General features: G+C 48.3%; 1 protein-coding gene across 3 annotated transcripts in view; it reads left to right on the top strand.

The window, feature by feature from the left end:
• Window positions 1-5,233: 5,233 nt before the first annotated feature.
• The window catches only part of LOC134040515 (oxidation resistance protein 1-like), a 32,174-nt gene continuing 14,563 nt past the window's right edge, over window positions 5,234-22,844 (top strand). Inside the window, exons 1-6 of one of the 3 annotated variants that reach the window (XM_062486433.1) lie at window positions 5,234-5,438; window positions 5,564-5,638; window positions 9,285-9,493; window positions 11,550-11,752; window positions 20,490-20,572; window positions 22,551-22,658. In XM_062486433.1, the coding sequence (XP_062342417.1) occupies window positions 9,477-9,493; window positions 11,550-11,752; window positions 20,490-20,572; window positions 22,551-22,658 (411 nt within the window). In that variant the 5' untranslated portion in view covers window positions 5,234-5,438; window positions 5,564-5,638; window positions 9,285-9,476. Of the gene's footprint in view, window positions 5,639-9,284; window positions 9,494-11,549; window positions 11,753-14,019; window positions 14,232-20,489; window positions 20,573-22,550; window positions 22,659-22,844 lie in introns of those variants that run through there. The other 2 variants (XM_062486435.1, XM_062486434.1) reach the window with 2 other exon arrangements.

Raw genomic sequence — 22,844 nt, 5'->3', positions numbered from 1 at the left:
CCTCCGCCCGGCCTTCGCACTCCCCCACTTCCTCCCTCACTTCCCCTTTCTGCAGGATATGACATCACCACCTGGGCCACAGGCTTCGGAGATACTGGCCAAGATGTCGGAGCTGGTGCATCACAGGTTGAGGCAGGGGGCAGGAGCCGGGGCAGGGGGCAACAACAACTACCCCTCCCTGCTCTACAGCCCCGGCCACGGCCACCTCCTCTCTAAAGGCACGACGTGTTTCCAGTGTAGCATCTCCTTCTCCAGCCTGGATAACTATCTGGTCCACAAGAAGCACTACTGCCAGGGTCGATGGACCCCCTCCAGGCCCCAAGACCGCCCAGCCCTCCTGGACAAGCTGCCCGCCCCAGGGAGCCCCGAGGCTGGGTCCAGGGCCAGCCTGGGTGTGGGAGGTGCCCCCTCGGACCCCACCAGCTCCCTCCTGACCCCCCCTGGCCTGGCTGTGGCCGGGCTGGACCTCTTGAGCACTGACAGGAAGTGGGAAGGGAAGACCACGCCCCCCCGGACTCCTCCAGATCTGGATGAGAAGCCCTGCGTCCAGGGAGAGACGGAGGGTCCGGAGGGGGAGGGCGAGCTCCCAGGTAAGACCACCTGCCAGGCATGTAAGATCACCTTCAGCCGGACGGAGAACTTCCTGGTCCACAAGCGCTACTACTGCGCCACTCGCCACGACCCCCCTGCCCGACGCAACCACGGAAACAAGATGGCCGCCTCTGCCGCCCAGCGCACCGTCCGCACGCGCCGACGCAGGAAGAACTATGATGCGTCCCACCTGGCCAATCAGGAGCTTCGATTGCCTTTGACCCACCCACGCTTCCTGGGGATCGGACCAATCGGAGGTGCCGGAATGTATCAGGGGGCGGGGGATGTCTTCGGTACCCATGGCAACCAGTTCCCCCACCCTAGATACGGCCTGTTTCTAGGGGTGGAGCCTAAACACCCAGAGGCCAGCCTCCCTTCACCTAGGTCCGCCCTCTCGTCCAGATGCAACAGCCTGGTCCAATCAGAACTGGACACGCCCCCCACAGATACGCCCATGGACCTGAGCAGGAAGCAGGCGTGGCGGCCGGGCGCGGGCAAAGTGGCGTCTGCCCAGATACCCAGAATGCACCAGGGGAGGGACTACCACGAGTGTGTTCCATGTCAGGTGAACTTCGACAGGGTGGAAGATTACCTCCAGCACAAACACAGCTCCTGCCCCGCCCAGGGCAAGAGAGGGAGGGCCGGACCCGCTTCTGAGTCCCCCGGGTCGGGTCCAGGGTCGGGGTCGGAGGAAGCCGAGAACCATGGAGGAAGAGGAGGTCTGACCTTGAAGAGCAGACACACCCCTGTACAGCAGACCTGCAGTCCTCCCCCATCTAAGAAGCCCCGCTCCGAAGGGGAGCCCCGCTTGACAACGACCCCGGCAACGGCCCCCCCAGCCTTCTACATCTTGCCCCCCTGCACCCAGAGCTCTGCGATGGTGGTGAGGCAGAGGGAGGAGGAGGCGGTGAGGCAGAGCCCTACGGAGGCCTGCGAGGGTCAGGAGGACCAGCCCGTACCTGAGGACGCCTGCCAGGAGACGCCGGGCTCGCTGACACAGAACGGCCGCCGCACGGACTCGCCTCAGAGCCAAAATGGCTGCCGGTCGGACGGGTTGGGGACTGTGGGAACGGAGGATGACGCAGGTGTGAACCCTGACCTCTCCAGGAGTCAGGGGTCAGGCAGTGCGGCCCCCTCCTCGCCTGCCCCCCTCTCCCAGTCCGTGCCGTGTGTGAGGAGAGGTGTGACTGGAGGCAGTGTGAAGTACTGCCGTCCGTGTGACATCCAGTTCAACAACCTGTCCAACTTCATCACTCACAAGAAGTTCTACTGCTCCTCTCACACGCACACGCAGCACGTCAAATAAGCTGGGCTCCTCTCCTCGCTTTATCCTCTCCTCCTCCCTCTCCTCCCTCTGCCTGCTTAGCTTCCACCTCCCCCTTCCCTCCTTCTCGTCCCAGGTCTCCACAACACGGCGAAGGGACAGTCGCTTCACCTCCCTCTCTCCTCCCCCCTCATCTCTGCGATCCTCCGAACACCTCAGAACTGCTAAAGGACAATCAAGCAAGTCAGTCTGAGCCAGACTACGACATGCAAACACCCTTCAGACTCGTTCGGTTTTGTTGTGTCTCACGCGTGTTTCCTTTCAAATGTCTTTCTTCGCAATGTTTTAATATTTATTCGATATCTGTGTGCGAGATGAAGTCACCCATGAAGAACACTTACCTGAGCCACTTGATATAAGGCAAACACTTACCTTTTAACTTTGGAATGCTATTTATAATGTTTACTATGAAGACTTGTTTAACTACATACTTTTGGGTTGGGATATATCCACCTAAGCACTTGTTTAAACAACAAATAAAGATTTAAGATGTTTCTCCCACCTCCTAACTAAATATGACTAACCATTTTGGTACGATTGGAATTTTTTTATTGCACTCATATTTTGATGTAGAGCTTTGTCTTGTACCTAAGGTGTGAAATGTAGTTTGTGTTTTATGTACGTTTCAGGGTTGACTTGAATGCAGCTGTTTTTTTTAATGGTGGTTCTTCTCAGTATCTCCTCTCCAGAGAGACAAGGAAATATGATCCCTTTTGGAAGAATTGTTAAAAGGATTGGAGGTGGGCATTCCAATGTCCCAAAGACATTGTTCAGTGTTGCTATGCATGTTCGTGTACGGAATGAAATTCCACAACAACAACAAAAAAAGATAACATTTTGTTTGATATCATCGGTAAATTGTCACTGAAAATGAAGATTAAAATCTCAGGAAGAACGGAGGGATGGTCTGCCTCGTTCCTTTGACTCCCTAGCCTCTCTACAGGACACTGGAGGCAGTGCAGTTGACCTCGCACAGGTTTACGCTACATTATTTATCATTTTATTCACTTAACAGAAGCTTTTATCCAAAGCCACATGCAAATAGTGCACAGTAGAAGATCAATGATCAGAAGTGCGTCGTTCTAACAGTATTACAGTGGCCAGAGTCAAGGAACGGTGTATATCCACAGCCATGGTGCTGTTTGATCCGGCTGAGACCCAGCAAATCATTGATATAATATTATACACTATCATGGACATTGGTTTGAGGCAATACAGCTATTTTCAATCATTTCTTATGTCCAATTGATTTAACCCTTATCTTATGTAGAATGTAAACACGTAAACGGTGTCCAGGAGGATTTGAAGCTATGTCTTCATAGAACTAAAGTAACAGTCATCACTGTGTAGAACTGTTTGTTTAATTGTGTCTGGCCCCACCCAGAGGGTGGTAGATATACTGCATCTGAGCTCTCACAGAATGGTTTTCAGAGGCTTTTCAAAACTCCATGGCCATGAGACATGAAGAAGGAGGAAGAGAGGGAGGTGGAGAGGGAGGAGGATGGGGATGGGAGGAGGTTAAAGTTGGGGAAAATTCTCAGTGCATCAGCATTTGGATATTATCCTGGATAGTGTGTGGAATAAGAGGCCTGTCATTGCTGCCAGTGATCAGGATATGCTTCAAGTGTCCCAGAGAGGCCCTGACGACAACCCCCCCCCCCCACCACCACCACCACCACCACCACCACCACCACCACCACCCTTACAGGAAGAACTGGAACTGGATGATGAGTCTGCAATATGTAGATCCAAAGTGATGTAGCTAAAAGTCCCGGTGAGCTGGAGTGGGACCAAATTATAATCAATCACAGCTGACAGAAGGAGAGGAAGATCACGCCTTTCTCTTCCCCTAATCAGCCTCTATGCTTCACAATCTCTCTCGCTCTCTCTCTCTCTCTCTCTCTCTCTCTGTCTCACTCTCTCTTTGGCTCTTTCCCTATATCTATCTATGTCTCTTTTTCTCTCTCTCCTCCTCTTCTCCCTTTCTCTCTCTCTCTCTCCATCCCTCTCTGTTCCTCCCCCTCTCCTCCCACTTTCCCCAGAGACAAGCCCCCGTGTCTGAATGTGATGAACAAGCAGAACATGGAAATTCAATCCAGACAAGCGGGCCAAGATGACAATACATCCTGATAGGGAGGAGGGGGAGAGGAGGGGAAGAGAGGAGAAGGGGAGGAAATGAGAAGAGGAGGGGAAGAGAGGAAGAGGAAAGAAGAATATAAGCAAGGGAGGAGGGGAGGAGGGGAGGAGAGGAGGAGAGGAGAGGGGAAGGGAAAGAGGGGAGGAAAGGACAGGAGAGGAGGATTGAAGGAGGTTAGGACACTACTAACACAGCAGTCACATGACCCATCACATCACCAGGATCTTTGAAGACTAGAAAGAACCAAAGCAGAGTCATCGGCCCTCTCCCCCACAAACACAGATACAGACACACACACACACACACACACACACACTCTAATACGACGCCTGGGTCAAACAGGTTTCTATCTTTACAGTCTCTCTGAGTCTGAAGACCCCTTCGGCCTCTACAGCCCCTCAGTCTGCAGCTTGCAGACAGGTGTGTCAGTACGGATCAGGACCTAATCTCTCAGAGGAATCCTCAACTACCTCCATGATGGATCGTCATGTCAGACCAGACAGCCTGTCTGATGATTCTGAGGATGAGAGGGTCTCCTGGGGTAGACGGGAGTGACGGGGGAGGAATGGGGGGGGGGGGCTTGGCTGAAGGTCTGTCTCTCAGCTTGGATTCACTGTTCGTCCATCACCTCATCATTCTACCTCTGCCTCTTCCTTTCGCTGCCTCTTCTCACCCTCTGTTTTCTTGATATTTTCACCCTTCCCCTTTTTCCCCCTGCTCTCTCCCCCTCCTTCGTTAGCGACCCATCCATCAGCAGCTTCTTAAAAAACTCTGCCTCGCCACCCCACCCTCCTCCCACCCCTCTCTGTCCACGCCTTCCCTCCTTCATCTCTCAACAGCCCTCCACCATATCCTGTCACCCCCCTTTCATCTCCCCCCGACCCTTCATCTATCTCCAGTTTCTAATTCACCCTGCCACCCCCCCCCTTCTCTAACTCTCTCACACCCTCCCTCAGTCTACTAGACCTGTCCAGCTCTGTTCCATAGGGCCCTATGAATTATGAACTAGGCCTTATTCAGATTACAACAGCATGTGGAGGGGAGGAAGAGGAGGACACGATGAAGAATCGATTATATACGGCCATCCAAGTCTTCATTAAATTCCTCATGCGCTTTCACACGGTGTAGAAGCTCGAGACGGTCTGGCGGGTCAGTGGCGAACAAACCGCATTTAACGAACCCTACTCTCCTGTGTGTTATCCGATAGGCGACGCGCCGCCTCTAAAAGATTCAGCACGCGAGGCAGCACGGCAAACCTCTCCCGTGAAGCGGACGTTCATTCAAAATACTAGCTCAGCTCAATCGAGCTTTAGCGGCGGAGGGAAGTTCGGCCGGTGTGTTTTGTTGGTTCGTTCCGCGGCACCCCCGCTACGGATGAAAGCGATGGTAGTTCCTCCTGTTTATACCAAAGGACACAGTAAAAATAAATGAAAAAAAAGCTCGAACTTGAGAATCCCTCAAGGATATGTAACCGCTGTCGGACCATCTTAATGTCTCTCTCCACTTCGCAGGGACGGGGCCGGTGGTTGTTAACGGAGAGGCATCTTCATCTGGGGCACGTTCAAACCGGACAGTTTGGATTGAAAGTAAGTCTGTTGCTAAACAGTTAGGAATTAGTCTAGAATGACTCACAGGGTGATCACCGTTCTTGGGGAATGTGGTCGTGTTGAAGTCAACAGGCTCCGGGATAGGACTGCTAACGAGCTTCTTTCTGTGCAAAGTGCAGCCAGGCGACCGACTACCCTGAGGATGTTAGAAGCGTCCCGTGACAGTTTGCGTGCTTTGTCGTTCGGCAGTGAGATGTGCTGATATGTGGAGGAAAAGAATGAAGCAATTAGATGGCATCTATAGCTACCACATCACTTGCAGTTAGACTCAGGGTCTGAAACCAGATATCTAAGGTTTTTTTTATTCATTTATTTGGTTCCTCTTTAATCAATACTAAGAGGCTCATAACTAAGCTTTTGCGTGACACACTTCTTATCAGTTTGTTGTCGGAACAGAGATCTCTTCACGAGGTCTGCGTCCACCTTCTATGTGCGTCCACCCCTCGGGTCCGTACTGAATATTTTAAAAGCGCGTGTCTCAGCAGTGGCCTGGATATCCAGATAAGACTATTTTGCGTAACCGAGCGGCGGTCTGCGTGTTGACCGTCTTTGCGTCACCTTATGTGGATCTGCTTAGCTGGTGATTAAACATGCCTCGGCAGGACTTCACCCCTTAAGTCGTCGGTCGTTCGCGCTAATAAAGTGTTCTTACTCCCAGCGGTGGAGCAGCTTCACAGGACAGAGAGAATCTAGGCCTAGCAGTGGCGTCGGAAGGGAGGCTGCAGTTGGGGTGCCTGCAGGAGCCAAGCATGGGTGGGGGTCCAGAATAGTCTAAATAGAGGAGCCTGTTTGTTGCATGTTTTGTTTTCAGGCAGCCCAACATTTCTCCCCACACCCCTAGTGCCTAGAGGTGTTTATATGTTTCTCATATGGCACGTTTATTTTGATGAAGATATGTTTAATGTTTAATATGAAGACGGTTGTTGTTGTTATCTGTTTGAGTGAGGCACCTCTGCGGTGTCCAGGAGGGTAGGTAGGCTGGTCTGTGGAGAGAGGAGAGTTCCACCCTCCCCCCCCCCCTCCTCTAACTGTCACTTAATTAGCTCAGAGATCAGTAATGAAAAGTGATCCTCAAATAACAGAGATCTGCTTTCCTCAGAGGCTAGGAGGAACACGCACGCACACACACACACACACACACACACACACACACACACACACACACACACGCACACACACACACACACACACACACACACACACACACACACACACACACGCAAGCTACTCACACAAACACAGGCAGACACAAACACACACACCCACTTTCTTCAGGGCTCTCACAGGGAACAGATTGAATTATTGAGCATGCTGAAGGCAGAGCTTTGTAGCTGTGTACTCATCAGGGCCCATGATGATTGAACTTCCACCTCCTACTTCCTCGACCCAGGAAGTAAGCTAGCTTGAACATCTTTAAGACTGAGACAACAGCTTAATCACAACAAGGAAGTTCGGATTTCATTGGACTCATCACTACAGCAACCGAACCCTAAATGAACTCAAAGCTAGCTAACTTTCTCTCCTTACAACAAACAATATGAATAATCTTTTCTTTTGTTTTACTTAGCATTGAATTCATTACAACAAATCTCTTTAATCTAGTGAAATTGTACACAATGGCAACCAACTATGTTTATATAAATCCTCTTAGAGGATACATTTAGCTCATCTTGCCATTTACCATAATGCAAGTTATGGTAAATGAGCTGGTGTCCATGAGCAATCCACAAAGGCTCAGGGGTAATCAACGGACATGCTCATGCTTCATACATTGATTCTGGGGACAGGTATAGCACATCAGATCAAGAGGTTGCAGGTTCAAATCCCCCCCATACATTGGTTTGAACTTAGGTTTCTGTCAAACGAACATATCATTCTCCCACCAGCTTGTTCTAGAACCCAGGAAGTGACACACAGACATAGCGATGTCGTAGAGCTCAAGATTGGATGTTCTGTTGTCGTAGGGATGAAACCGAGGTCTGATAGGGCCTAGGATCTGACCTGTCTACTAATAACCTGCTATGATCTGTCTGCAGACAGTCACAGCTAAACCTGTTAGAGATCCTAGGCTGTCTGCCTCTCTAGAGGCTCCTTAATCTGTCTCTTTCTCTCCATCTCTCTCACCAGCTCTCTCCCTTTCTCTCTGTCTCTCTGTCTCTTCCTCCCTCCCTCTCTCTCTCCCTCTCCCTCTCTTGCTTGGTTGGTGATTGTGTAGTCTCATTAGTGGCTGTCCTCAAGTCTGTTCCCATTCAGTCAAGAAGAGCCAGTGAGGCTTACTCATGTTTACCTGTCTGCCTGTCTCTGTCTGTCTGCCTGTCAGCCTGTTTGCCTGCCTGCCTACCTAACTGCCTGCCTGTCTGTTTGTCTGCCTGCTTGTTTGTCTGTCTCCTCCCCCTGTTGTCTGCTTGATGAAATACTCCCCTTTCATGTCCCAGAATGCAGCTGGGTGTGTTGCCAGGTTATGGTGGTACAATGACTCAGCAGACAGAACGAATCACCAAGTTGTTTTTGCTTCTGTTGCTGTTGTCTATTGGCTGTTTGGATTCATTGACTGGGGATGGTTGTAGGTCGGTTGTGTTGTGGTTGTGATATGGTTGTTGTGTGGTTGTGTTATAGTTGTGATGTGGAGGTGGGCTTATGGTGTGGTTGTGACATGGTTGTGGAGTGGTTATTTTGAGGTTATGCTGTGGTTTTGCTTGAGTTGTTTTGGTCTTGCAGCTACATGAGAATGACGTGTGTGTGTGGAAGCAGGAGATAGAGTATCCGAACCTTGATTGAGGAGGGAAACCTGTCTTATATCCTCTCTCCGTCACACTGGACGCACCATACATGTTTAATAGATCAGCTCCGACACACTTACACTGGCCTCCACCCCCATCCTCTCCTGTCCTCTCCATCCTCCCACCACACCCTGCCCACTAAAATAGCAGTTCAACCAAAACACACCCTCGTTCCCTTTTTCCTCTCCCCTCCAGCCCTCCCTCCCTAAGCCCCCCTTCATGCCCCGCCACCTCCCTCTCTCTCTCTTTTCCTTACCTCCCTCCCTTCCTCCCTCCCCTCCTCCTCCCTCCCTCTCTACAGTGGACAACAGTATTAATTATTGAGTCCAGGGCAGCTTAGCTCCTCACCAGTCTTACTAAAGACTAGTGTCTACTGGTCCTACTTCTCCTCTCTCTCTCCTCTCTTCTTACTCCCTCTCCCCCCTCTCTATCTCCGCCCTCTCTCTCCTCTCTGTGTCTCCCCCCTCTTTCTGCTCTCTCTCTCTCCCTTCACTCTCCCATCCCCTCTCCCTTTTTCTCGTCGCTCTCTTTTCCCTCTGTCCCGTTGTCTCTCCCTCCTCCTCTCTCCCCTTTCCCTCCCCTCCCTCACCCTCCATCTCTCTTTCCCTCTCCTCAGTCTAACTGACAGGGCGGCTCAGCGACCCTGACAGAGATAGGTGCCCCCCCCCCCCTTCCTCCCCCCAACATACACAATTGGTGTGGGTCAATGTTCATCTGACACCCTGTTGTGGCCTGCCTCACCTTACAGTGTGTGTGTGTGTGTGTGTGTGTGTGTGTGTGTGTGTGTGTGTGTGTGTGTGTGTGTGTGGTGTGTGTGTGTGTGCGTGTGTGTTATTTCCCCTCAGGTTCATCTCTGAAGCAGAACGAGGCCAGAAACCCAGACTCAAAGACCACTAGGGAATGACGACTAGTTAATTACTTCTAGTTAAAGACTACTGGTTAAAGTGTGCTACTTAAAGACTAGTAGTTAAAGACTGCTAGTCAAGTGCTGTTGGTAACCACTACCTGACTGGCCCAGCTCCCAGACCAGCTGCACCATGTTCAGCACTAAACGGTGAGTCCAGCATCTGTTCTACTTCAATCAGCCAGACAGCCATGCAAACAGTCAGTCAGCCAGTCATGCTAACAGTCAGTCAGCCAGTCATGTAAACAGTCAGACAGTCATGTAAACAATCAACCTGTCATGTATACTATCAGCCAGCAAGCCAGCCAGCCAGCTATGTAAACAGTCAGTTAATCAGCCCGCAAGTCAGAGCAGGGAGGTTGTCTGTGATTGGCTCAGAGAGGCCTCGTCTGGCTCTATATTTTCACCCCAAACACACACACGCACACACATACACCCACCCAAACACACATACACTCACACGTACACACTCATGGACACACGTGCACAGCAGTGAACGGCAACATGAACTGATCTAAAACTAGATGAACTAGATGGTGTTTTTGATTAGACATTATTGTTGTTTTTGTTTACTTTGCTTAGACTATATCACTTCCTGTGGTGGTGTCAGAGAACCTACTGAATCAACACTGATAGACCTACCACTATGTCATCAATAGTAACATAGATTGTGAGTAGATAGATATCTGTAGTTATGAGAAAAACGACCCTACTGTAGTATAATGATGTCATAATTAGTAGCATAGTTAGTAGCTGTGGACAGGAGACCTGCTAACCTATTACAGTTCTGCTACTTCTAGTGGTTAAGGTGCCACATCAGGACTTCTAGTTAAGGACTTGTAGCTAACTGTATCAATGACTATTACTAGCAGTAGGTAGGTGTATTTGTCGTGGTGACTAAGCCAGTTAAGGACTAGTAGTGTCAGGTATTACTGAGACCCACTAACCTACACAGTTCTACTGTAGTTCTGCTACTAGCAGGAGCTGTGATACTAATAAAAGATACGGGTTGTATTCTGTTTGATTTTACGAATTGTACAAGTGTTTATGTCTCTCTGGGCCTCTGTCTTTTGCTCTCAATACTTTGATGTGAGATGTGTGTGTATTGGGGAAGGTTGCTGAATACGTTGAATAAATCAGTCACCACTCTGTCTGTCTATCAGTGTATGTTCAGAGTGGTATGTACTCTGATTGCAGAGTGAATAGTCTCACCATAGTTATTTAATCATTAATTGAATTATTATCTATTATTCATCTAAGACATTTTTGCTGCTCCGTGGAAGTTTACTGTATGACACTGTAGCCTACAAGAGAGAAGTGAGAGTGAGGGAGAGAGAGGGAGTAAGAGGGAGAGAAGTAGAGAGAGCAGGGAGAGAGAGGGCGAGAGATGAAGGAAGATAGACTCACTATGTTACTACGTTACTACCATTCACTATCACTCAGGAGAAAGAGAAAGGGTGGGAGAGAGACATGGAGAAAGAGAAGAGAGAGAGATTGGAGAAAGAAGGAGAGAGAGAAAAACACAGACACTATCAGTCACTACCATCCACTATGAATCCGTCTTTGAAAAGCAGTAAACAGATGTGCTTCTGGCTGTGTTGACTAGAGGCTAGCCTCTATGTAGACTAGGTAAACCTGCCTAAACAGATGGGAGAAAGGGAGGAGGGAGAGAAGAGGGAGGCAGAGGGAGGGATGGAGGGAGGGAGGCAGGAAGACGTGCACAAAGTGCAAGGACTCTTACAAGCACAGGATCTGAGCGGCACCCATACAGCGTGTGCGTACACATTCTTCCCGTTGTTCTGCCCACTTCACTGGAACAGACAAGACAGCACCAACTTTGTATGGCTGTTTGTGTAAGTGTGTGTGTGTGTGTGTGTGAGTGTAAATGTGTGAGTTAGTGTGTGTGAGTTTGTTTGTGTGTGTGTGTGTGCGCGTCCAGGCAACCAGCTGGTTGTTGTAAAATGGAGAACTGCTCCGTTCACTTACTGATTTATGAGCCTTTATGAGCGGTTAGTTAACAATGAAAATATTACACAAACACACACACATACAGAGCCATTCTGAATTTCTCTTTGTCTCTTGTAACCAATTCCCTTTCTCAGTCATCTCTATCTCACACCCCCTTTCTTTCTTTCTTTATCTATCCAACTACCAACCTATCTATCTACCTACCTACCTCTCTCTCTCTCTTTCTCTCCGTCCCCAGGTTAAAGAAAAAGTCTCAGTCGGTGGATATCCCATGTGAGGGGTACCTGGGGTCGCTGGCCCCCTCCTCGCCCCTTGTCCGCTTCCTGCCCCAGGCCGTCGCCAGGGCAACCTGCGGCTCCACGCCAGAGGCGAACCACGCCACCAATCAGAAGCCCCGCAGCAACCCACGCCGCGGCGAGCTCAAGCGAGGCAACACTATTGGTGAGGAGCTGGGTACCATAACCCTGTCCTGGGGAGGGGTGGGGTTACGTGTACACAGTCCCAAAATGAGGTGTGTAGAGTTACCTGTTTGCACATCTGGGTTTGAAAACACACACACACAGACACACCCAAACCAGTCCGCCCAGCAGGGAGTGAACCTGGGTCTCCTACTACTACCAAGCCTTCCCATTAGACCAAGGTATCATCCCTGTGGCCTGAGGGTAAGTCAAGGTTGTGTGTGTGGCCGGCATAGGGGCCTCTGTAGCGTCCTAGTAGAACACAGACACACACACACACTCTCATTTTCTCTGTCACTCTCTCACCCTCTCTTTCTTTCTTTCTTTCATTCTTTCTCTCTCTCGCTCTCTCTCTCTCTCTCTCTCTCTCTATCCTTCCCTTTCTCTCTCCCTCTTCACTAGTAATGAGGAGAGAGGAGGAGAGGGGAAAACAGGAGGAGAGAGGTGAGGTATAGAGGAGAGAGGAGCAGAGAGGACAGGAGAGGAGAGAGGTTCAGGAGAGAGAGAGAAAGAGAGAAACAGAGAAAGACAGAGAGAGAGAGAGAGAGAGAGAGAGAGAGAGAGAGAGAGAGAGAGGCTGACAGGCGTTTAGAGAGAAGATAGGGGGGGGGGAATCCGAGGTGGATCAGAACGACATGGCATCTACAGATGACAGGAAGTTCAATCATCTGGCCTTGGGTGGCCTTGGAGGAGCAGCAGGAAGTGACACGAGCAGACAACAGGAACTAATGTACTGACACTCAGCTGGAACCTTCTCACTCTCTCTTCTCTCCCTCTCCTCTCTCTTCTCTCCCTCTCTCTCTCTCTATCTCACTCTTCCCATTTCATACTCTTTCTCTTTTAATGTCTCATGATGCTCTCTCTCTCTCTTTCTTACCCTGTCTCTCCTTCTCCCCCTCTCCATTTCTTTCTTTCTCAATCCATCATCTTCTCTCGCTCTCCTTCAACTCAGCTCTATATGGTTTAAGTTAGAACCTTAGTTCTCCTAGAGTTCCACCTGGAGAACCCTTCATTAGCGTTCTTGGTAGAACCTTACTCCTGGTCCTGCTCTCTGAGGAGACATGAAAGTGACATCACAGTGCTGCTGACCTTGTGACCTTTGCCATGGGCCGAAAGGTCACCATCATGTCCAATCAGTCTTTATCTTTTGATCTCATTACCCAGAGTCCTTTGCAGTCAGACTTCCTCTCATCCTGTCGTTCATCCATCTCTGGACCATCATAGTCATCCCTGGCACGTTGCTGGACAACACTGTATGGAGACAGTAGTGGAGGAAGGCCATTGGTTGAGGCAGTGTTAGAAAATGTTAGACCTCCTCACTGGAATGCAACACACACACACAGACTCTTGGGCTAACTGTCTGTTTGACATCATGCTGGGAAAGGGTAGCGGTTCAAATCCCGCCCGTATAACATAACACCTGCTATTCCACTGTTGCAGGAGAGGGCTTCACCTCGGCTGTACTACCAACACCTGCCAGCAGAGGGAGGTCAGCCGTGTTAATGTGGATACAGGGACCAATGTTTTGTTCTCTACAGTGTCTTACTGACTGTGTGACACGTGTGTCAATGTAGTTTAATAAAGGGAAGGGGGGGGGAGATTTACCTGAAGATGCCACCTCTACTGTACTCCTCTCAACTCAACTCTGTTCTGCTCTACTCAACTGTTCTCTGCACCTTACACTCCTCCAGATAGAGTCTGCAGAGGTCTCCCATTCTCAACTCTCTCTCTCTACTCCCTCTTGCTCTCTTTTTGTCTCCCTCCCTCCATCTCACTCTCTCTCTCCCTCCACTTTCTTTCTCTATCTTTCTCACTCCTTCTCTCCCTCCGTCCCTCGCTCTGCTTCATTCTCTCATGCCCTCTCTACGTCTCTATCTCTTCTCTCTATCTCTCTGCTCTCACTTGCAGTTTCTCGCTTCTCTTTAACACAGCAGTTTGGCCCTGGTCAAGCCTTTTGGTTTGTCTTGCTAAACTGTTGGCTCCTTTAATTCCCAAAGTAGCCAACTCGACCTTGGTTTTTGGCCCATGAGCGGTCTTGCGACAGCAAAATGAAACTAGCAACAAAAAAAAACTAAAAAAAACTTTCTCCAGTTCTCGTTTGGCAGCTGTCGTTCGTGTTGTGCAAATATTGCACTGTCTCACGGTCTAGTAGCACGTCTAATGTATTCATTTAGCTGACGCTTTTATCCAAATGGGGTCAGGGACGTCCACGGACAGCGCATGCAACGTAACACAAAAACATTTATTGTAGTTTAAAGTTTATAGTTTTTCTCCAAACATGGATTATATTTTGTCAATCACGGGGAAGAGCAAGCGCCTGTCCAGCGGGAGCGAAGGGTCCTTTTCCAACCCGAACAGTCCTGTCTCCCCCACGAGAGAGATAGTTTTCAGAAACTCTCACGCGGGAGATCTCAAATACAACTCCGGGCTGTTCAGCAGAGTCGTGCAGGACCGCTCCCCAGGTTGGTCAGGTGCTGAGTTGACGGACTGACAGATATCGTTCCTTCCAGAACATTTACCGGTTAATCGTCACTGTGTTTAAGAGGGATAATTCGGTGTAATTGGGCTCAACTTGGTGGCACTTTGCATTGTGCGTACATACAGGCATGCATGTACTGAACTCAACTATGTTTGCGCGCCTGGCCGCAAGCCAAATTACAAGGTAGCCTACTGCTCAGGGGTGCGTTTCCCGAATGCGTCGTAAGCCTAAATTGATCGTAGAATCCATCGTACGCCGAATCTTACTTTTACGGGCCGTTCCCAAAGACATCGTAGCTAAAGTGTCTCTTGAAAATTCGTAGCTCTTGAAAGCGCATGGATTAGCCTACGTAAGAAATATCGATGGTTTCGTTTTTGCTTGACGCTACGATCCATCGTTATCGGGAAACGCAGCCCAGGTGGATAAACATTAGGCGTACAAAATCATAAGATTTGATGAATGTATTCTGCACACGGTTTACTCGACATTTTGTGTTAAGAGTCAGAATTATTACTATGAAAGTGACGTCTGTCACGTAAATGTTCTAGAAAGAAGTCATCGTGGTCAGCCTAGAGTTCTTGAACTGGTGAAGAAGTGCGTCTCACGGTATTCTGATTGCGTTCTATTTATGAATCCCTATTATGTTCTTTTATCCTCAAAATGGTGTGCTCGCTAAATTATTGACAGACAGCCATTGTAGCCAGGGTTGGAATTGTGTTAGAAGTATGGGGGGTTCCACAAGGTCGAGTGAGTCAGAAGTACTTTGTTCTAGCAGTATTTCGGTGGTCAGAGGAAATTGTCTGTATTGACCATGCACAGTACAAACTATCCACATCTTAGCAGGTTCCATGCAACAACTGCTGCAGAATATATTAATGTAGTTATAAGGCCAATAAGTTCATAAATTAGTATGTGCAGAGAGACAGATACAGGCAGGCAGGTAAACAAGCTTTGAGACAGAGAGACAGGCAGGCAGGAAGATAGGCAGACGGACACACAAACACACAGAAATGAACTACTGTCCCTTCCCCCTGACCCTGCTTCCCTCTGGCACACACCCCCAACCTCAGAAAGTCTGGACACATATCTCACTTCCTGTTACACTGCTGCAGTTCCTCTCCCTGCCAGACCATGTGACCTATATCCGGGCCCTATCGTGTGGTCTAAGGTGGTTTAATATGTTCTTATAAGATCTTACATAATATGGAATTACATGGTCTTTCATTCTATATGGTCTTGGTCTTACAATATCTCACATGGTAGACATGGTCTTATATGGTCTTACAAGATGATCTTACATAGTCTTATTAGATCTTATAGGATATTATATATAGTCTTATAAGGTCTTACAGAATCTCAATATGGTAATATATGGTCTTATATGATCTTATATGGTAATACATGGTCTTACCATGTGTTGAGAGGATAGGTTGAAGGTAGGAGGTGTTTAGGGGTAGGTAGGGGGTTGAGGGTGAGGGGGGCTACCCTCCCTGACGCCCTCCTCTTCTGGCCCCTTGGCTCTGTGTAACAGAGACATCTGGTGCCCTGTGTCATCATAACTGCATAACCTGCTACCAGCACCAGGGGAGTCAGGGAGCTACTAAGAATAGAGCTCTGAGGTAGTGTGTGTGTGTGTATGTGTGGTGGATGCACTAGGGGAGGAGAGGAGGTCAGGGTGTGTGTTTGTGTGTGTGCCAGGATAGACTGCGAGGGAGGACCGCAGGGAAGGAGATGAGAAAGGAGGGGAGAGAGAGAGGAGAGGGAGGGAAAGGAGAGAAGAGGGATGAAAGGGGAAGGGGAGGAGAGCTGGGGAGGATAACGGGAGGTACGTAGAGAAGAGAGGAGCGAGCGGGCGGGCGAGAGAAAAGGGGGGAGGGAGAAGCGAATGATGGAGAAATGAAAGGATCAAAGGAGGCAGTACGATAAGGATGAGGAAAGGGAGGGGAAAATAGAGGGAGGGAGGGAGGGAAGAGAGAGAGGGGGGTGTCGATGTTGTGCCCCTGCAAAGGGGAATTATAGAAAACGGACAACGGACACGATGTAGCTTGGTCAAGTCCAATGTCGCAATGGATTTTTATGCATTTCAACTTGAAATCGTCAGGTGGCTGAGCGGTGAGGGAGTCGGGCTAGTAATCTGAAGGTTGCCAGTTAGATTCCCGGCCGTGTCAAATGACGTTGTGTCCTTGGGCAAGGCACTTCACCCTACTTGCCTCGGGGGAATGTCCCTGTACTTACTGTAAGTCACTCTGGATAAGAGCGTCTGCTAAATGACTAAATGTAAATGAAATATTACATCTAATGAAAGCATTACTTGATACCAACATGAAATGAGTGAAACACAGATGTTCCGGGAACGTGACAACTGTACCTCCGTTCAAAACAGCTTCACGCGACTTAGCTAGCAAGTAGGCTAAAATACAACTGAACTTTTCATGTCTGACAAATTAAAATACTTAAAATGTGACACCAACCAACAATTCACGGTGCATATTCATTTCAGTATCAAACATACAAGTCAAAACACATCCCAACCTCCGTTCATACCTGCAAAGGGGAATTATAGAAAACAGACAACCGACAACGGACACGATGTAGCTTGGTCAAGTCCAATGTCGCAATGGACGAACGTAAGCTACACGCTGACTATCCAACAGGCAGAACGTGTGGCGTGAAATTAGTGCCAGGAGAGCGAGCTCTGTAAAAACGATTAACTTGCAAAAAAGATTTGTCTCTGTAGAAAAAGATTCGTGTACTTGTAAAAAAAAGTTTTGTGTCTCCGTAGAAGAAAAAGATTCGTGTACTTGTAAAAAAAAGTTTTGTGTCTCCGTAGAAGAAGGCGGGAACAATGCGCCCAAAACCATCTAAGACAATCAAATATAGCCATTTCTGTGTCTAGTATCATTGGACATTTTCGTCTGTCTATCACACAAAGAACGTCAGCGAATAAGAACAAAACTAGAATGCTGATGATTTCAATGGCGAGTCATTTGGTAAGTAGTTCAAAAAATCCATGGGCATGTATCTTTAATGCAACATTTAAAGATTATTCGGTTAGCACACTCTTAACAGTATAAATTAATGGATAAGAGTCGTAGTAAGTTGAATAGTTTTTTAATGTAAATATGTATTCGGATATTTAATTAGACGACCAGTCATTAAACCTAGCATTAGTTGGACAATGTTTTACACAAAATTTACATTAAAAAACTATTCAACTTACTACGACTCTTATCCATTAATTTATACTGTTAAGAGTGTGCTAGATGGTTTGGCTTAGATGGTTTTGGGAGCATTGTTCCCGCCTTCTTCTACAGAGACACAAAACTTTTTTTTACAAGTACACAAATCTTTTTCTTCTACGGAGACACAAAACTTTTTTGTTTTACAAGTACACAAATCTTTTTCTTCTACGGAGACACAAAACTTTTTTTTACAAGTACACAAATCTTTTTTGCAAGTTACAAATCTTTTATGCCAGTACACAAATCTTGCCTTCTTCTACGGAGACACAACTTTTTTTTGCAAGTACATGAATCATCAGCTCGCTCTCCTGGCACTAATTTCACGCCATAAGAACGAGGCATTAGCAATCAAACTGATACAAAACAGAAAACACATGGAAACCTTAGGAAATTAAGAAAGATTGCAAAAATGTAATTTCAAATGCATCAAATCTTATAGGTAAATTAGCTTTAACTTTTTGAACACAAATGATCTTCCTTTAACATATTTACATTTTGATGTTATTTATTTTAGCTAAAGGTCAAAGCAATTGATTACCAAACTCCAGCATATCCTAACATCGATTTCAGCGTCTATCACCATTACATCGACGGATGGAGGGAGAGTAACTGCTGTATTTCCTGTCATCCTGTGGTCTCTCTCCCTGTCGTCCTGGCCTGCTCTCCTGCCTGGCAGGACACTCCCCCACAACCTGACTATCTCACATGGAGCACTTCACCCAGACATGACTTCATTTAGCAGCCGCTTTCATCTAAATCCACGTGCACATGGTCCATACAGATTACAGTTGAAGATCAAGGGGATCAGACGTGCACAGTTCGAACAGAGTTTTGGTGTTCAGAGTCCAGGAATGGTCCATCTTGTGACAGAGGAGGCATCACAGCTAGCAGGCACGGTGCAAAATAAATATCTCAGCTATGATATAACATCTGGCAAATTCACAAACAAGGTTTATCGGGACACAGCTATTCCACCTTTAACAGAATTGTAGCTATGCTGGTCCACTGTACCTCAAACACTGTACATCTTACAAAACATTGTGCTAGATTGCTGACTGCAGAGATTGTCTCTTTGTGTGTGTGTGTGCGTGTGTACACCTGTGTGTTTGTGTGTGTCTGCTTGTTTAAATATGCAATAGGTAGGATTCAGTAAAAAAAATTTTTTTCCTATAAACATGTTGTGTAAGCTAATTAGCCCCTCTGAGAGTTGCCAGTGGAATGTCAATTTATAATTGTTGATGTGTTTAATAGGTTTAGGGTTTGGGAAATCAGGACTTTCAATGGTCCCCTCCAATTTTGAGTTCCCACAAGGATAACAATACCAACCTGTGAGTGTGCTTGTGGTTTGCCTTGGTGTGTGAGCATGAAAGTGTGTGTGTGTGTGTGTGTGTGTGTGTGTGTGGCAGCCCAGTGTGAGTCCAGTCAGGTCTCATTACTGCATGTCCAGCTCTCAGAATGATGAATAACGGTTCTAGAACTCCTGGAACCTATGGGTTGCCCCCAGAGACAGAACTAGCTTGAGTACTCCTGGCAGACAGCAGAGTCCTGGTCCTAGTGACCTCACGCCTACACACAGGGACTGGGTTAATGTATCATTCAGAACACAGGAGCATGGCTGGATAGCAGACACAGGGAGGGATGCTGCTCTAACCACCTGGTGGGGAAGTGTAGGTAATGCATCTATTTATAACAGTCATTTGACAGACTCTTTTATTGAAAGCCTTTCAAACTAATGTTTAGTGTACTGTATTGACTTTTCATTTGAACATTTACAGGTGTTGGCTGATAGGTGACTAGTTTCCTTGGTGTGTCCAACAGGATTATACAGCCACAGTCACTACTTCCTCATAGCAACCAGCAACTACTTCCTCATAGCAACCATCAACCACTTCCCCATAGCAACAATAGGTCACTTACCATGCTTGGCTCTGCAGAGAGACAGCACCACAGGGATGACACTTTTAGGTGCTGCAACACACACAAACATACACATACACACACAACATTCACACATAAACACACACATATACACACATATGTACACACATATATGTACACACACATGAACACACACAAACACACGCACACACTACACACTCACGCAACTTGTTTGTCCTGATGATGTTTTCTTCAGGGGCACCTGTTATGAAGTTAACATCCCAATTATTAACAAAACCAGCCCCCACCACCCTAGAGGATTAGCCTTTATTACCCAGAATACCCCAGAGGATTGGCCTACAAAACCCAGAACACCCTGGGGTATCAGCACTTGCCCATATTGACGTCAGCAACAACTAAGAGAAGGTGGGGAAGAAAGAAAAAAGGGGGAGGGGGCAGGGAGGTGAGAGAGAGGGAGAGAGAGGGATGGTGGGAGATGGTAGAGGTAGACTGGGTGGACATTGAGTCAGAGAAAGAGAGAGAGGGGGAGGGAGGGAGAGAGAGAGGGGTAGGGATGGATGGAGAGAGAGACAGGGAGCAGAGACGTGTGTTAAAGGGACAGGAGCATGTGGGAGGATACCTAAACCACAGACAGATAGACAGGCTTTAAAACACTTTACATAGACAGACTAGCAGACAGAAGGACAGACTGACAGTCAGGTAGACAGAGGGAGAGAGAGAGAGAGAGAGAGAGAGGAAGGAAGTGAGAGAGATAGAAAGAGAGATAAAGGGAGGGAGAGAGGGTTTGGGAGAGAAACAGGGAGAAAAGGGGTTCAGCAGGGCAGGAGCCAGAGAAATAGAGGAAGAGAGAGAGGTAGGAGTACAGAGAGAGAAAGAGGCAGGAACAGAGAGAGAGAGAGTGCGACAGTCAGAGAAACAGAGAGAGAGGGAGAGGCAGCAGTGAGATGCAGCCAGCCAGAGAGACCATCTGTTAGTGCTAGCCTGGTTAGCGCTGTTAGCTTCTGTGGTCACATGCTCCGGGCTCCCGGCAGCCGTTGCTAGCAGGATGAGGCGTCGAGAGCGCCGGGCTGTGAGTGTAACGCGGGCTCGTGTGCTTCCAGACGCGGGCCAGAAGAAGAAGACGGACGCCAGGGATGTCCGCCGCATGTCCTTCCAGAGACCACGCGGAACCACGGAATATTCTGTGAGTCCTCACGTCATGGATGATTTCTCTCTCTGTCCTCTCTCTGTCCTCTCTCCGGTCTCTCTCAGTCCCGTTTCCTCTCTCCTCCTTCTCTTTCTGCCTCCCGTGTCCTGTTCTCTCTCGTTCCCCTCTCTCCCCCCTCCCCTCCGTCCATGTGGTCTCTGTTTACATGCTGTGGGGCTATACAGCTGCTGACGGTGTGTGTGTACATATGCTTCCATCTCTCCCTCTCTCTATCCCTCCCTCTCTCTCTCTCTCCTGCTCCTTCCTTTTCCCCTCTCTCTTTGTCTTTCCATGCCACTGTCTCTTTCCTCCATCCCTTCATCCCTATATCTGTACACCCTTTCCCTCCCTCCCTATGTGTGGAAGGTGGCTTGGTATTGTTTTGATTGATAATATTCATGTGACTCACAGGCCTCCCCAGTGTGTGTGTGTGTGTGTGTGAGCTGGTTCGGCATTCTATGACCCTTCCTCTAGAATGCATCATCATTGATTCCACAGCGAGCGAGAAACACAGACAGAAAGAGAGAGATGGCGTGAGAGAGAGAAAGCGAGAGAGGGAGTAGGAGTAAGAGAGAGAAAGCAAGAGAGGGAGTCAGAGTGAAAGAGAGGAAGTGAGAGGGAGGGAGAGAAAAAGAGTGAGATGGAGGGAGAAGAGGGGAGAGAGAGAAAGAGTGAGAGGGTGAGAGAGGGCGGGAGAGAGAGAGAGAGAGAGACGGGGAGAGAGAGAAGGGTAAGGGGAAACGGACGGGGAAAAGGAGGATAGAAATAGAGAGATCACATTCCTGCTCTGCAGATGACCCTCCCTCCCCATGCTCCCTGGTGACAGCCAGGCTAACCAAGCACAGAGGAATGGATGACTAGCGGAAGAACGTCCTATCACAGAAGCAGACCAGACCTCTTAAACCCCACACAGCCAATCGGGATCCCTGCCCATCCTTATTCTAGTCAGCCTGTGGTTGGTCCACAGCAGGGACTGTATGAGGAGGATGGATCAATGGTGGAAAGATCAGATCATTTTACTAACTTCAGGACTGATCTTTTTCATTTGGTCATCTGCTCACAATGTTCAATATTCAACACTCATTCCCCAAACACATCCACTATCGCAAACTATTTGCTCATGAAGAAATGCAGTCAAACCAGCCAAAGATGAATGGTAGTTAATATCAGGAAACCAGCAGTGACCTGGGTCTTCTGGTCTGTGTCTGATGTTCGCTTGTCATGTGACCGGAAGACCCAGTTGATGGATGAACTACCCAATTCTGTTCCCTATTCGGAGCCTACGCAAGCAGTAACTCGGAAAATAAACAAACGATGCAAAGACAGTTCACAATCTAGGACAGCGAAGCTAGCACGACCACGACAAAATGAATCCCACTTACTCCTGAGCCATATTAAGGATTCGTTCGAAAGAAACGAATCGTTCGACAAGCCATCACTAGTATGGATCAGGGAGAATAGTGTTCTGGGTTCTGTGTGAACAATGTGCTTCTGAGGGATATGGCTGTTTCATCAGTGGGGTTCTGAGAGGGATAGGGTTCTGTATGGATTAGTGGCTCTGCTGTCAGATGATCTAGTAGTCTATCCGTTACAGGTCCACTTACAGCAGCTACTGTGCATGTGGAGGGGGTTGGGAGGGTGAGGGAGGGAGGGAGCAGCCCTCCAGCTGGCTACATGGAGGTAATGGGCGCAGGAGGGGGGAGATTGATCACCTGGTCATTTGAGCCTTGGTCTAAGGTGACATCCCCCTGGGACTGTTCTGATTGGGTAATGGGACAGAAGGTCAATAAATTGTGAAGAATGCGACGAGAGAAGGCTCCTGTTCTTCCCTCCCCTCTCCTCCCCTCCACTCACTTCTCCTCTTCTCTCAGATGACTGTGTCACTCACATCAGTGGTTTTCCAGGTTTACCCTTGAGGTTCTGCACAAGTTAAGTCGTGTGTGTGTGTGTGTGTGTGTGTGTATCCATGGTGTAGGTGGAGTCTCGGGACACTCTGAACAGCATCGCACTCAAGTTTGACACGACTCCTAACGAGCTGGTTCAGCTCAACAAGCTGTTCTCCCGAGCTGTCGTTCCTGGGAAGGTAGGACACACACAACACATAAACAGGCACACACACACACAACACATTAACAGGCACACACACACAACACATAAACAGGCACAGGCACACACACACAGGAGACACACAACACATAACCAGGCAGGCCTACACACACACACTCAAGAGACACACACACCCACACACACACAGGGGACTCACATACAC

This window comes from Osmerus eperlanus, chromosome 20, assembly GCF_963692335.1.
Source record: "Osmerus eperlanus chromosome 20, fOsmEpe2.1, whole genome shotgun sequence".
NCBI classification, from domain to species: domain Eukaryota; kingdom Metazoa; phylum Chordata; class Actinopteri; order Osmeriformes; family Osmeridae; genus Osmerus; species Osmerus eperlanus.
Note: the sequence above shows the minus strand (reverse complement) of the source record. Positions and strands in the feature narration are given on the sequence as shown.